The sequence below is a fragment of the Nilaparvata lugens genome, chromosome 2 (assembly GCF_014356525.2).
Source record: "Nilaparvata lugens isolate BPH chromosome 2, ASM1435652v1, whole genome shotgun sequence".
Lineage (NCBI taxonomy): Eukaryota > Metazoa > Arthropoda > Insecta > Hemiptera > Delphacidae > Nilaparvata > Nilaparvata lugens.
In genome coordinates, this window is record NC_052505.1 from 6,753,373 (window position 1) to 6,768,633 (window position 15,261).

The following is a 15,261-nucleotide window of genomic DNA, read 5'->3' on the forward strand; positions in this document are numbered from 1 at the left end:
CTATTGTTTCAGAGTACAATCCCTCAGAGAGTTTTATGTGTGGAAGAATTGACCGAAATAATGTCCTCACGATTCCCAGATTTATGGAAACTAGGACAAGCCTATTTCTCAGGAGAATTGCAAGTTCCAGTCGGGCCCAATCAACAGCAAGAGTTTAAGGTGAGTGTTTGTTATCAGATGGAATTATTCATACTGTATATTGTAAGTCCTAGTCCACTAGGAAATACGAAAATCTAGGATGGAAAACGGGTAACGCCTATTGAACATAATCCAATAAGTTAGTGGTGAGGGGCAATGTTGTAAATATTGACATGAATCCATAAATCTCTGTCTTATCTCTGATTAGAAAAACTACTAAGTCTCAGCTTGTAGAGTTCAAAATTACCGACAGATTGGTTTGAAACTCTACATCAGAATGTTAACATTATTTTTTGAAAGACCTAGTAGACATTCTTAAACTTGGACCCTTCAACATTTTCGTTTCAACAAAAATTGACAAGTTTTTGAAAATGTTCTTATGGGGATAGATATCAGTACAGTTACTGTATGAAGACAGTTTGGTCATTGGGACCAATTCAATAGAAATTACATTTTTGATTAGTAGATGAATTTCAATCTCCAAAAAAACTACCACTAAACTATTGAAATATGCTATATTAATTTCTTATGTTACATTTATGAATAAATCATCAATTTATATATATGATTGTTGGAATATGATGGAACTCTCATGCCAGTAGATAAATACGGTAAATACTTTTCGATGCAGAAAAGTCCATTTAATGTTAACAGTGGTTGAATGTCAATTAAATGCATTGCAACTAGAACCATTCAGAGAAGTAAATACGGTACGTCTTTAATCAGCACTCAATCACAGTCAAATATTCCATAAAATGATAGCCTATATTCAACTGATCCACAGAAAATATATTGAAACTAGATTATTGGAAGTTTGGAAGTATGATCCAATAAATTAGATAAGAAAATACAATAAAATTGAATATGGCATGAATGTTGAAACATGTTGTGATAAAATAATTCAAAAAAGAGTACTGAGATTTTTATTTGTATTTATTAAAATTGAAATCTATTTTTATACTTATCTATCTAGGTCGGTGGTTCCAATAGGTGGTCCGCGAAAGCTAGTTCGAGGAAAGAGAAATTGATGTTTTGAGCTATATTAGCCTATATCGAGATATAATCAATTTTCCTTCCAAAAGGCTATACCGAACTTATCGTATGTTCAAAATATATTTCCAATCGGTAAAAGAAGTGACGAGTTCCACATTTGCAACGCAAAAAGAAAGGATTGCAAAGTTCGTTTAGAATCTCAATAGCGGATTTGTAGCACGTGATCGAGCTAGCCAATTAGAAGCGTGACAGTCAATGACCAAACTTCTCCTTATAGTAACCGTAGATAAGAGGAGCGGTTGTGGAACCAACTAGTTGCACGTACCCTGGTACGCACTGTTGTGGCCTACGTTTGTAAAACTCGATCTTGTCCACAGTCACGGCGCTTGAAACATTTGTCATGGTAGGGACAGGCTGTATCTCTTACAAAAATAAGACACACCAATCAAAAAATCAATAAATTAATTACAATTACAATCTCGTCCACAGTCACGGCGCATGAAACATTTGTGCAGAGGCAAGTTGTATCCTTTACAAAATAAGCCACTCAACAATCAATAAATAAATAACATCAAATCAACACAAAATAATCAATAAATGTGCGGACTGAATGCTGTTATTGCAGAGCATAGTGCTGACTGTGATTGGACTGGGCTGCAGCCTTCTTCGCGGTGTGCTGCTGCCTCACACGCTGGAGACAAAGAGCGCCTGGCCGACTCACTCGCACTCCCTCGACCTGCTGGCCGCCTGGTTGCCGCACTGTCTGCGATACGTCACCTCCTCCTACTCCAGTCTCATCAGCCTCGATCTGCCTGGCGAGGCCCTCGACATCGTCGGAAAGCTTCTCTTCGATCTGCAGTCAGTATTTTATGCATTTTTAAGCCCAGTTTCTGGGACACACTTGTAAAATCGAATGGACCATTAAACCTACAGATTTAATGGGGAGTGCCTTACAACTGCTAGATTTAAATTTAACTAGTGCATAAGCATAACCTATAAAGACTCAGTTCAATTAGGTGTTGAAGGTAAAAGGAAATGTTAGGGAGATTAGGGGTTTCCTTTTAAATGGCAATATGTTGATATTATTTGAAATGTGTTGATCATTTTATATAATAAACACAAATGACGAACAGTTGAAATACTCGCACATTTGATATATCGCACCAATGACACCCATCTAATGGTACATTCGATTTAATAACTGTCCTAGAAACCAAGTCATAAAGTAACAATTTACTGTAGGTTGACAACTGTGAGTTCCTTACAATAGGCTACATCCTTGGATATGATGCTGAGATTTCCTCTCTTTTTCACATGCTCTTATCCTCCAAGCTTAAAGGTGCGTACAGACTTTCGCTCTGCTCCGCAACCGAACGTCACTCCAGCAGAGCGATTGATGATCGACGCGAAGAGTGGAACGCGAGAAGAGCTAACATCTCCTGTAACGTTCATGATCGGTGCGAGTGAAGAGTGGGGGCGGAGCGATTGCGATGCGATGGCGGGACGAGGGCGGAGCGTGCGCGGTGTGGGTTGGAGGCGCGTATATCTGTACGCAGCTTAACATTCAGTGACATGCCGTATCGCTAATGGACTATTTAACCTATAGATTTAATGGTATATTAGATTCAATAATAATTGTCCTAGAAACCGGGCAGTAAAGTTAGAAGTAGGTTGACAACTGTGATGACGTTCTAAACAACTTCTGTATTTTCTAATTTCTAATATTGATGCTCTCTCTTTTTCCAAATCCTTTTCCCATCCAAGCTTAGCATTGAAAAAAAATTAAAAAAAAAACTTTATTAGGCGGAGTTAGAACTTTTGAGTCCTCTCTACCACTCAACCTCGACATTACAAATGCAATTGAATAACACAGTGTAACTTAATATATAAATAAAAATACATTGAATAATATCGCTACAAAATAGAAACATAGTTGGAACAAAACAGTCAATCTACATTTAGACTAAAAAATCAATTATACAATTCCAGAAACAATAGTAATAGCATTCAGCGCCATAAGCCAGTTACACACACATTGATTCTTGGACGTACGATTTTTTCCGTCTTGGAACTTGAAACTTGGAAAAAACATGATGTGATCATGATATGTTTGTCAAGATATGTTCAATCTAAATCCTATTATATTAAGCGAGCAATTTCTGTATTTATATATCTGGTTATTTTTATATCTGGCTATTTTTATATCTGGTTATTTATGTTTAACGGATCTCGAAAACGGCTCTAACGATTTTCACGAAATTTGGAACATAGTAGGTTTATGATATAAAGATTCAAGTGCACTTGGTCTCATCCTTGAGAAAACTCGCTGAACGACATTAAAAGGATAATTCATCCTTGGCTGAAACAGCTGTGGATAGTTAAAAAGTGAGTATGTGAAAAATCAAAATATCGTATTCCCGAAATTCATAAGATGACGTACAGCCAGCTGTGAAATATAAACACGATCATTTTAGAGAATTGTGTTCTGTTTATAAAAAATGTCGTTTTTAAAAATAACGAGCGAAGCTCGGTGCCCCGATATTGAATCTATAATGACGGCAAAAAATCGAACTTCCAAAATCAATATGTGTGTAACTAGACATACTGAGATACTCAGGCACTATGTTTCCATTGAGTGTTAAGCTTAATGGGATATATTGTACTTGGAGTCACTTGATTGATTGATCCGTAGGTCGAGAGATACCTACAAACTCTCATTAGCTCTCCAGAAAACTTCTTGTTCCTCAGCATTCACTGCTTTTCATTTCAAATGACTGTATTCCTTTATGTAATAAAAATTGAACAAACACAAAATCAAAAAAAGACCAACTAGAAAGTTCACACAACCATGCTTTTATTAGAGTTGAAGATATTCTAGAGAAATCGTAGATTGAAATATTCGTTAACCTTTTCTGTAAAAATGAGAATAATGAGCATTGTGGTTCATTTATTCATAACTATAGTGAGATCCAAGTTATAATGGCAGTGGAGAAAATTGGAGAACAACGTTGCCGACCCCCTGTCTTGCCAATGCCTTCTATAGACGGTAGCTGATACAGGTTTATTGATGTAAGATCAACTGTTCATTCTCGTTAAAAAAAATCAATAGTGTTTTATCAAGCAAGATAGGCTATTATTTTTTTCAATAATTCAATAATGAAATTTCTTAATTTAGATGAAATATTTTGTTGAATAATAATTATTCATTCTAAATTGCTAAGAGACGATCTGTCAACAGAGCAAAGCGAGAAAGAGATAGCACTATCAACTTTGTTGAATGATAGACAAGGATAGCAATACCATTGTTAATCAAACACTGCCATTATAACGTGGACCTCACTAAAGTGAGGGGTTATAACGAATTTTTACACAAACGATGATGCTCTATATTACCGTAAAAAGTTCTGTAATATTTAATAAATTCAGATTTAATCTTATGTTATAGTTAATTTAAATATGTTCTCATTTATTTTGATTTTTAGTTGTATATGAATACATTTTTATTGAAAATTTTAACGTGACACTTTTTTATTTGACAGATTGAGTTGTATGGGAACATTATTAGTACAGGCTGGTGACCAATTGTCATCTCTACACGCCAAAGAAACTTGGCAACTGCATTTTGACTCTCGTTATGGCGGCATTACATCTCTTGTGAGTATATTCGCACATTATATTTCCTGTTTCTTCTCAAGATGCTGTAGTTGAAGGAATCCACAAACATGCTATGTGATTTCATTCATGCCATTCTTGAAAATTTCAACTATTTTTTTTTGACTTGTGTGAAGATGAACAATTCAAAACCTATTAAAATGAACGCCTGCAGGGACACTTAGTATTTTGCAGTATGGTGGAGGAGTGCTAGAAAATGATACAGTAATAGAAAACTCTCTTCATAAACAGATGAATATTCTCCTCCTCGAAGGAAGGTTACGAAAAGAAAAAAATTAACTGCATGTGAAACTTCTCTCAATAACTTTTGGGTTAGGTGGAAGAGAGGGTAATTATGGCCTCAACTTCGCCCACATCACTTGTAATGCTATCAAGTGCAAATAAAAGACATTTATCTATCTAAAAGTTCAAATTTCAAATATTTAACATACTAGTTTCAATCTATTATTTATTAATTTCTATACCTAGGTCTACTATAAAAAAAAAATATTGTATTTATGTTTTTACGGAATAGGATATTATTGATTTACGGTTTATCAACTCGATAATGGGAAATAAATTAAAGGCAACTGAAATCCTACAACTTTAGTACTAAATAAAATTGAGTTTATAGAGCATTTCTTATTTTTCCAGCCTACAATGTTCGAAGAAATAATTACGGAAGCAATCACACTGATCAAGGAAACAGTTTTACAATCTGGAGTTCGAGGAGCAGCTCTACTAGAAAATGAAAGGGCAAAGAAAGAATTCAATAATAAGCTACACAATACGCTTCTCAATTTTGTGCAGGTTTGTAACAGTATCCAGTTGGAAATGTTCTCCAGATAGCTTGATTCTACTAGTAGAAGATAGGAGAATATAAAATACTTTCATTTTTTGAAGAGGCAATCATTGGATGTCGCACTTGAAAAACTATTTGTAAATTATTAAAAATGTATCATACGATTAATTCGAGGGTCATTTTTTCAACCTCCGATTGGCCATGAATGAAAGACGAATGTATAAAAGGATAATTCTTTCACCAAAAGTTACTTACACTTATGATTATTCTTAAAAATAATTGCTGAGAAGATAGAGGCATTTGCCATACCAAGGTCCAGCCTACCAAAACCCTCTTCATAAAATGCTGCCACCAAATTAGTTTGAGTGGGCTGAGACATTGTTTTGGAGCTTCTAGTTAGTATGGAAGGTATGCTTTCAAGGTCATGTCTTCATTTTAGATTAAAGGTATAAGCTACTATAGTGAGGTCCACGTTATAATGACAGCATTTAATCAACTTTGGTTTTGCTATCCTTGTCTATCATTCGACAAAGTCGGTGGTACTATCCTTTTCTAGGTCCACAACGATGCCAATTATGTTTTTGACAGTGTAGAAATATAATTAATTAATGCAGAGAATCGGCATCGCTATTCTTCTATCTTTATCCACTGCCATTATAACGTGAACCACACTATAGTGGCCGAGTCAGGTTTGTATGGTGGGTGATTGAAATTATCCCATTGGATTTGTTTTAGAAGCTGTTTGGTTGTCATAGATCAAACTCTTCCGTAAGTTATTTCAACTGTCGTTCTTCAATTTTCCGATATCATACACGCAAAATATCATCACTCTCAACGTTTCCTGCGTAAACTTGAATTATTATTTGATAGATTTATGCTGACTATTGCCATTTTCTTGCAATAAAGATACGCAACTAGCACTTGGCGGGAGGCGCAATTGAAGCGGTCATGTTTCGGGGTCCACAATATTGACGATATTGCCGCACCGATGGCAATTGGTGGGATGACAATATGTTCAGCTCTGTGAAAATCACCCCTAACGTGACTTATGATATGTGATCGGAGGTTGAAAAAATGTCCCTCGTATTTTAGTTATTTCTTATGCATTCAATATATTTCACCATTTTTCACTATCATCCTTTAGTATAGAAGATTTTTTCAAAACTTATATTGTTATTATTATTATATTATTATACCAAAGCTAAGGTTAGCGGTTCTAAGGGCAGTTTGTATTTGTATTTTCAATAGAATATTTAAATTCATTAATTTTTTTCTATTTTCTTTCTAGGCATTGGAAAAATTGATTAGTAGTAATGATATGGGTGACCATTCTCCTGCCATTTCCCAATTGATAGGGTCCCCAGCTCATTTCAGAGATCACAGTCAGAGTTCAGGATTGGTGAGTATATTAATGATTCATTTGATATTCTTGTTTTTTAGTACGTACTTTCAAAGTAGTAATAAGCTTATAGAAGTAAGAAAATGTGTTTTATATATTATCTTTGTTTTGTGGCAACAAATATACTTTTTAAATGAAAAATAAAAACAATATAAAAACTTTTTGTACTCTTTTATTAAAAAACTTTAAAATACTTCAACGACTAGTTTCGACCATAGTTCATTTTCAAGTTGAATGTAAAAATTAAACAAATATTGATACTAAATAATATGAAATATTTATTTATTTTAGATAGTCGTTGAAATATTTTCAAGTTTTTTAATAAAATGATACTAATTTATTATATAATGATTTTATAATGTTTTTATTTGAATCAAGTAGCCCATATAAGCGAAGTGATTTTAATATACTTTCTGTGTAAATAATTCGATTTCATTATTCAACTTATTTTGTATTAATGTTTAATTTTCATTCAATAACAAAACTTTCTAATCAAAATTAAAATTAGTGTTCAATTAGTGAAACTTTCCTTCGTAACTTTTCAACCTGATAATGTTTTGATGATTTGTCATTTATAAATGAAATGAATTATTTATTTATGTCTCAGGCATGGGAGCAAAGGCTACTGTGTACGCTGAGCAATTGCCTGTACACAGAAAAAGAAGTGCTCCCCAGACTTGTGGAGTTGCTGAACAGATACAACTACCCACCTTTGCCGAAAACGTTTACGGCCGTGACAAGCGCGCTCAATATGCTGGAAAAGAGCATCATAGAGACGTACATTGAGCAGAAGAGTGATCCACTGGTGGGGACGATCGAGCCATCCATGTACCTGGGACGATTCGACTGGGACACCCAGCTCAGTCCCACTGATCTCAGGCCATATGCCAAAGAAATCATCTACAATATTGTTGCCGTTCATGCAGAGGTGAGTTTTGTTGTATACAAATTTGAAATAAATACAGGAAAGGAACAAATCCATGATAATTGAACTAATGTTTCTGTTCTAATAATCACGTGATCAAGACGTGTTGGGTTACTACATTTTTTCTACAAACAAAAATGTTTTGCAATTTTGTTTTACAATAAAATACAAGCTATGTAATTACAGGCATACAGAGTGGGGCAGAGGCGATTGACGAGTTTGGAAGGGTTATCTATTCTATTAGATTAAGCGAGCAATTTCTGTATATCTGTTTATTCTTTTCTGGTTATTTATGTTCAACGGATCTCGAAAACGGCTCCAACGATTTTCACGAAATTTGGAACATAGTAGGTTTATGATATAAAAATTCGATTGCTCTAGGTCTCATCCCTGGGAAAACTCGCTGAAAGACATGAAACGAATAACAATTATTCATCTTTGGAAAAACAGGTGATAATTTCGTCGTCTGTCGAAACAGAAGATGCGTGTGTGGGAGCGAGACAGAATTATTTCCAGCTGTGTAATCAATCAGCGAGAAATATTATCTAGCTAGACAACTTTACCGACTTGCTCAAAATAATCTGATTTGTTGACATGACATGATAATCATTCTAAACTAGAGTATATCATAATTTTCAAAGTTGATCATTTGATCAATTGATTGATTATTTGACAATTTTAAGTGATTACTGAGTGTTATTTTGTTATTCAATTTGGTTTGTAAATAATCTAAATTAGAACTTTTTTGTTTTCAAATGTTTGAACTGAAAATTGAACCTGAATTCAAGTGTATGGAACATAACCTACTTTCTGGACTATTGTATAAATCAAAATTCGGGGAAGAAACAGTTTTGGGCTGTGCCTGTTAGTCCTTCCCCAATCATTTTAAAGAATTATTGTGTTCGGTTTATCAAAAGTCAATAAATAGATTACGAGCAAAGCTCGGTCCCCCGATATTAAGTAATTAACCGTTCAACTTAGAAAAAAACATTTAATAGGTTCAATTCAGTTTGAAATAGTTATTTGTGCAACTAGTGCGCAAAGTGACAGTTTGCTGCACCGAAAGAAACGTTTACGCCCGAGCCGTAGGCGAGGGCGGAATGGTTTCTTGAGTGCAGCAGAGGAACTTTGCGCACGTATTTCACATTAAGTTTTTCCTACAGTTGCCATTGAATATGAGAAGTGGGTAATTATGGGTAAAATTGCCTGAATAATGTATGTGTGTTTGAATGGCGGGTCGGCTGTGTGGTGTGTGCTGTGGTGGCACTGTGCTGTCGTTGTCCTCTATTATAATATCTAATTAATAATTAGCGCGTTGTGCTTCGTTGCACCTCTGCTCAGTATAGCAGCCCAGTCACTGTTACCAACTTCATTTTGATTTTGCTGCACTGTTGCTCCATATAACCTACTAAGTATTTTGCGTTGCCATGTTGCAAATCTGGAGTGCAGAAAAATTTTTCCCGCACTAGAGCGGAAAAGTAATTCTTTGCGTTCTGTAATCAGTGCAGCAATGGCCACTTTTCAACGTAACTGTAGGAAAAGTAGTTTTTATTGTTAATTTTAGACAATTACATCAATTGAATGGCCGTATCATATCATATGTAGCGTATTTTTGAAGTATTAAAACGCATTTTGGCATACTGCGATTGGCAAGGCCTGGATCTCTTCTCTGATTCGCTCCTTTAATTCTTCCAAGGTGTGTGGGCGATCTTTGAAAACTTTATTTTTGGAGTAGCCCCATAGAAAAAAATCGCATATGCTTAAATCAGGTGAGCGTACTGGCCATAGTTCTTTGAGAATGGCAACACCACCTTGCATTATGTGACAATGTCAATGTTTCTGCGCCCCAAATTAGAAGAATTTCCTGAGGAACATGAGAAATAAATGGGAGAACATGACTTGGTTTTAGCAGAATAAAGCTACAGCCTCATTCAATTAATTTGTTGAGACAAATGTTCCCAGGGCGGCTTATCTCACCAAGGGTGGACTTGAGGTGGCCGGCACACTCACCCGATTTAAGCATATGAAATCGTTTTCTATGGTGTTACTCCAAAGTTTTCAAAGATCGCCCTTGGAAGAGCTAAAGGAGCGAATCAGAGAAGAGATCCGGGCCTTACCAATCGCAGTGTGCCAAAATGCGTTCAAATTCAAATTGAGTTTTATTCACAAAATCATTACAAATGCAGTGCATGTATAAATAATATAAAACACTTGTGAATTTTCCCCACATAGACAAGTCTGTGTGTGGGGAAAGAGTTCTAATGAAAAATAACTTGGAACTAAAAATAGAATAATAAATATTTACAATATAACTTGAAAAATTTTAAAGCAAATTAAATTTAGTGAAGAATGTATAGATGTTTGAATTGAATAAGTACAACATAACTATTACGGTATATGCAGCTTCAACTGATATAATGATCTAAAATTAACAATAAAAAATACATTTCAAACTGATTTGAACCCATTGAAGAATTGTTTTCTAAGTTGAACTGTTCATTACTTATAACCCTTCCAAACTCGTCAATTGGTTCAGCTCCACTCTGTACAATAACATGTTCGCAACTTGGTGTATTCACTACTGTATCAGTTGTATTTTGTATTACAGGTCCAAAAAACCAAGTATGCTACAATGCCAGTTCTTAATGTCGAAATTAACCTTCCGGTAGTCGCGCCCTACTCATTCACACGAGCAGTCGCGTGTTGTATTTTATACAAAATCCAATTTTCCTAGTGTTATGTACTCTGTTTACTGTCAAAACATATTAAATAATTGTATAATCACTTTTCCATCTTCTTGGATTATTTTACGCCTATGAACATTTGGATGATTACCATTTCATAGCCCAATAAGGTAGATCAAGCAAAGCCATAAATTCTGTGTTGTTGGCTCGTTTACAGTCCCCGTATACAGTCTTTCACTATCTTATGCACAGTGCGACTCATGCACTGTCGCGACTAGATGGCACCTAAAGACTGAACCATTGCTTGGTTCAAGCACTCATCACTCAGTGGAGTGATGGGGGGAAAGTTTTGGAATGCATAGGTGACTCATTCACTGACACCACCCCATTCAATAGTTTTGTGCAGCAAAAAACTGACACTGTTGTACTATTTACAACAGCGCGACTGCCGGAAGGTAAAATTATCTTTGGATTCCATGATTTACAGTCAACTCATGTGATTAAAACTAAAACCAGTTAGCTTTTATTCATTTTCCAAAACTTTTTCGGACCATTCCAATTTTCAAGTCAATAAAATTGTAATATTTTCTCGCTGTTTCTTCCAAACTTTATAAATATGTTTTTATATCAGATTCTACTGAATTCATATTATATGCGTGGTATATCATATACGTAATATGCAATGAATGACAAACTTTGACTGGTTATTAGAAACCATTATAGCTCATATAACAATACTTATTTTTAACGAATTCTTCAACTCTTTCAACAGATGACTGTTACAGAACAACAACTGAAAGACTACTAATTTCTTATCGATGGTCATCCATTCTGCAATGCCCCCATGTCAGTATTTGAATTCTGAAAGAGTGGATAATTTTGTGGCTACAGAAAATATCCATTTATGTAATTGATTCATTTCTAAGCTACATCTTTTTTATGTTGTATGTAACAGTTCATGTTGAAAAATTATATTGTTTCAGGTATACCGAATATGTCCGGATCAAATTTATTTTATTCTGTCTCATATTGTCGAAACAATAGCTGAGGAACTGTCCAGACTGATGTCGTGCGTGAAAACTACCAAGTTCAGTACTGCAGGTAATCAGCAGGCTCGTATTGACATCACTGCACTGCAGCAGACCTTCTCCGCTTTCACCACCTCCACTGCTGAGCAAGTATCATTTCAACTCTATAATCAAATAATATCAATGAATTATCTTCGAACATTGAGTTCGAAGTTGAATTGAAATTCAAAAAAACATTGAGTAAGAATTATTCTTAGGTTATAGTATATTACGCTACAAGCACAGAAAGTTAGTGTTTACGGTATAAGGATAGTTTATGTTATCCAAAATGTTATCCAAATACCGTAAACACCTTTCTGAGAGAGTCGCCTACAGGTATAGCTGACGCCAAAAAGGTTAGACGGTTTCGTGGGTCTCTTGTGCGTTCCAACAGCTGATGTTGTCAAGTAGAGTTGTCATCTAGCTTGGCTTAGGTAATAATTTTTAAATCAAAAGATACAATAAATAGATGCATTGTTTCAGCTGTGAGTAGGTTACACCATGTGACCCACGAAGCCGCCTAACTTTTTGGCATCAGCTATATAAGAATAATAAATTGAATAATAATGTTTTAATGAGGGGGGGGGGAAACCTTGATCTCATATCTCAAAAACCAGACGTCGTAGGGTACTCAAAGTGGGGTGGAAATTTCCGATCTCACCCTCCTGAACACCATATGGCACAGTTGTCCAAACACATTTTCAAAAAATACCATTTCTCTTTCACCTTTCTTAGTTCCCTGTTAGCGGCCGGAAAGGGTACTCTTTCCGGCCATAGCCGGAAAGAAACCTGTTCTGACGTCAGACGAGAGTCGTCTGCAAACAATGTCTTTCAGATCTACGTAGGGACTGGAAAAAAGCTGCTTTCTGTGCAGTGTGGCGAAAATATACTAGTAGTTCTGTGAACAGTAGACCTCACGCAGTATTCTAATCAACATGTACCTGATTGAAACTATAGACCTTAAATGGAAATACAGCAATAGACTGGCTTCTCCACACATCTGTGTAATCACTTGTCAGCTGATTTATGATGAATAATTCCAAGGTACCTAGAATAGATTCTATTCTAATGTATTCCAGGTACATTGAATAATTCTATAGTCTGATTTTTACTCTAATATTGGCGTCGGAAGGAGGCTCCTTTTTCCTTTTATATTATCCTTGAAATGTAAAATTTCCAAAAACCTTGTATATACGTCGACGCGCAATTTAAAAAGGAAAATACCTGTCAAATTTCATAAAAATCTTTTACCGCGTTTCGCCGTAAATGCGCAACATATAAACATTAAGAGAAATGCCAAACCGTCGACTTGAATCTTAGACCTTACTTCGCTCGGTCAATAAATCAGTTCGCAGTAAATAGTAAATTACATCCTAGTTTGGAAAGCATGATCTATCAAACATTTCGAAATTTCGATGCAGTCATTGTACATTGTTTTATTCGATGCAGTCATTGTATTACTCAGTGTAGAACAGTCATACAGACTACAGATTACAGTCATATGAGATTTATTTCTCATAAAAGGAATTGTTCATACTACTTGTCTTGTCGACTGTCATATAAAAGGTCTCGACGTCTAACTCACTTGACCTCATGTTTTGTTTTTTGGTAAGATAACAACAGTAAATAACATGGTTTGAATAATAATAATTATCATCATTATTAATTCACAGGTCATTCTTCTCTGAAGCTTTAGAAGTACTTCCAGCTCTAAAACTTGCTGATACTAAGTAAGTATTTATTCTTGAAGGGTTTTACTTTTACCATCGTTCCTTATGAATATTTTATAAGAACTTATTGCATCTTGTTCCTGGTATTATATTATTATTACTGATAAATAATAATTGATGAAGAGAGCAATCTCTCAAATCAAAACAAAAGCACCGAAATTTTCAAATATAATGAAATTGATAGCTTAGCAGACTCTAACATTGTTTAAAATTGTGCAATTACTTTCTCAAATAATGAAGCAATATCCTATAACTTTTATAAATTGCGGTCCATACTCCAGATACCAATGTTAAAAATGGTTTACTTTGCAATTGTACAGTCTCTACTGCAATATGAATTAGTGGTTTGGGGGGGGGGGCATTCAACTCTCATCTATTAGCTCTATTTGTAATACAAAAAATGATTATAAAAACAATACTAAATAGACCCATGATATACCCTTCTTTTCAAGCCTTCAATGAAATTAAAGTGATGACAATCCGCCAGCTGTATGTATTGAACGTCTTTAAATACTTTCAGAGTAACAAAAATATATTTTTTAAAATAAATAATGAACATCAACGAACCAGATACAATATAAATAAATATAAATGTTATGACTCAGATCTGACAATCATCCGTAAGCAGCTTATTTATATAGCACCAAAAATAATCAATAAATTACCTTCACATCTCATTGAATTTCCATGTATCAAAACTGTCCCTAATAACATAAGAGATTGGATTTGCCAGAATTTTTATTTTGATTTGAATATTTTGTGATTTTTTTCGTATAGGAATTGCGATTTGCCAAGATTTTATTTTTCAATTTGAATATTTTGTGTTTTTTTTTCGTATAATTATTACGATTTGCCAGAATTTTTTATTTTCAATTTAAATATTTTGTGAATTTTTTTGTTTTTATGAGAATATTATGATTTTCCCTCTTCCCATTTACCATGAAATGCTTTCTATATACCCTGTTTACACTGTATTTATGGATCACTATATGAATAAGAGAGTACCATAGTTATATAGTATATTAAGATACTCGAGAGAATTTTTTAATTTTTTTGTTGTGAATTTTGTTTGATTCCTCGTTTCATAATTTACTATTCTGTAAAAATATTTGCTTCTGTGCTAAATCAAGCGTATTATAATTTCATCTCCTACTCCCACTGGCGAACAAGAGTCATCTTATGCCAGTGGTTCACTTACCGTTTATTATTATTACACTTTGTCAGTATTGTCATGTTGAGCTTTGTTTGATTCATGTACGTATATGTATTTATGAGTGTGGAATAAATAAATTTGAATTTGAATATGTGTGTAGTTTATAATAAATTATCTATAATACCGGGGATTGGAACAAAATTATCTATAACCGGGATAACGAAAAGTACGTAAAATTTAGTAATAATAATTTCTGTGGATGTTGGACGACACATCCAGAGGAGTTTATTCATAAATTCAGGAACATTACATATTATTTTTTCATACATTTTCAACAATATAACAATATTCAAGGTTTACAAAATGATACCTCACTATATAATATATGTGTCGAGGTTATCATCAAATTAATACTAATTTATGCTACAACAGATAATACAAAAATTCCAAAAAATCTAAAACTATATCTATTACCCTAAGCATTACCTAGCACAATGGTACTAAACCGAGATACTATTTTCTACCTATAAATTACCTTATTTAAATCTAAATCCCACTTACTATTAGTTCCTCACTACTTTGTATCCCAATACTGAATAACCAATGTCTAATTTTTCTTTTGAAGCTATTGAAATTTTCCTCTCCTTTGATTTCTAATTGTATTCTATTAGATATTGTAAGCCCTAAATATCCTAGTGATCTTTGCCCAAATGCTGTAT

At 34.3% G+C, this 15,261-nt stretch overlaps 1 protein-coding gene across 1 annotated transcript in view; it reads left to right on the forward strand.

Moving 5' to 3' along the window:
* Positions 1–15,261, forward strand: part of LOC111057770 (exocyst complex component 2) — a 33,874-nt gene that overhangs the window by 17,624 nt on the left and 989 nt on the right. The window contains exons 8-15 of the mRNA XM_039420420.1: positions 13–159; positions 1,757–1,989; positions 4,671–4,785; positions 5,437–5,592; positions 6,873–6,983; positions 7,591–7,911; positions 11,576–11,766; positions 13,333–13,389. Coding sequence (XP_039276354.1) covers positions 13–159; positions 1,757–1,989; positions 4,671–4,785; positions 5,437–5,592; positions 6,873–6,983; positions 7,591–7,911; positions 11,576–11,766; positions 13,333–13,389 — 1,331 coding nt within the window. The remainder of the gene's footprint in view (positions 1–12; positions 160–1,756; positions 1,990–4,670; positions 4,786–5,436; positions 5,593–6,872; positions 6,984–7,590; positions 7,912–11,575; positions 11,767–13,332; positions 13,390–15,261) is intronic.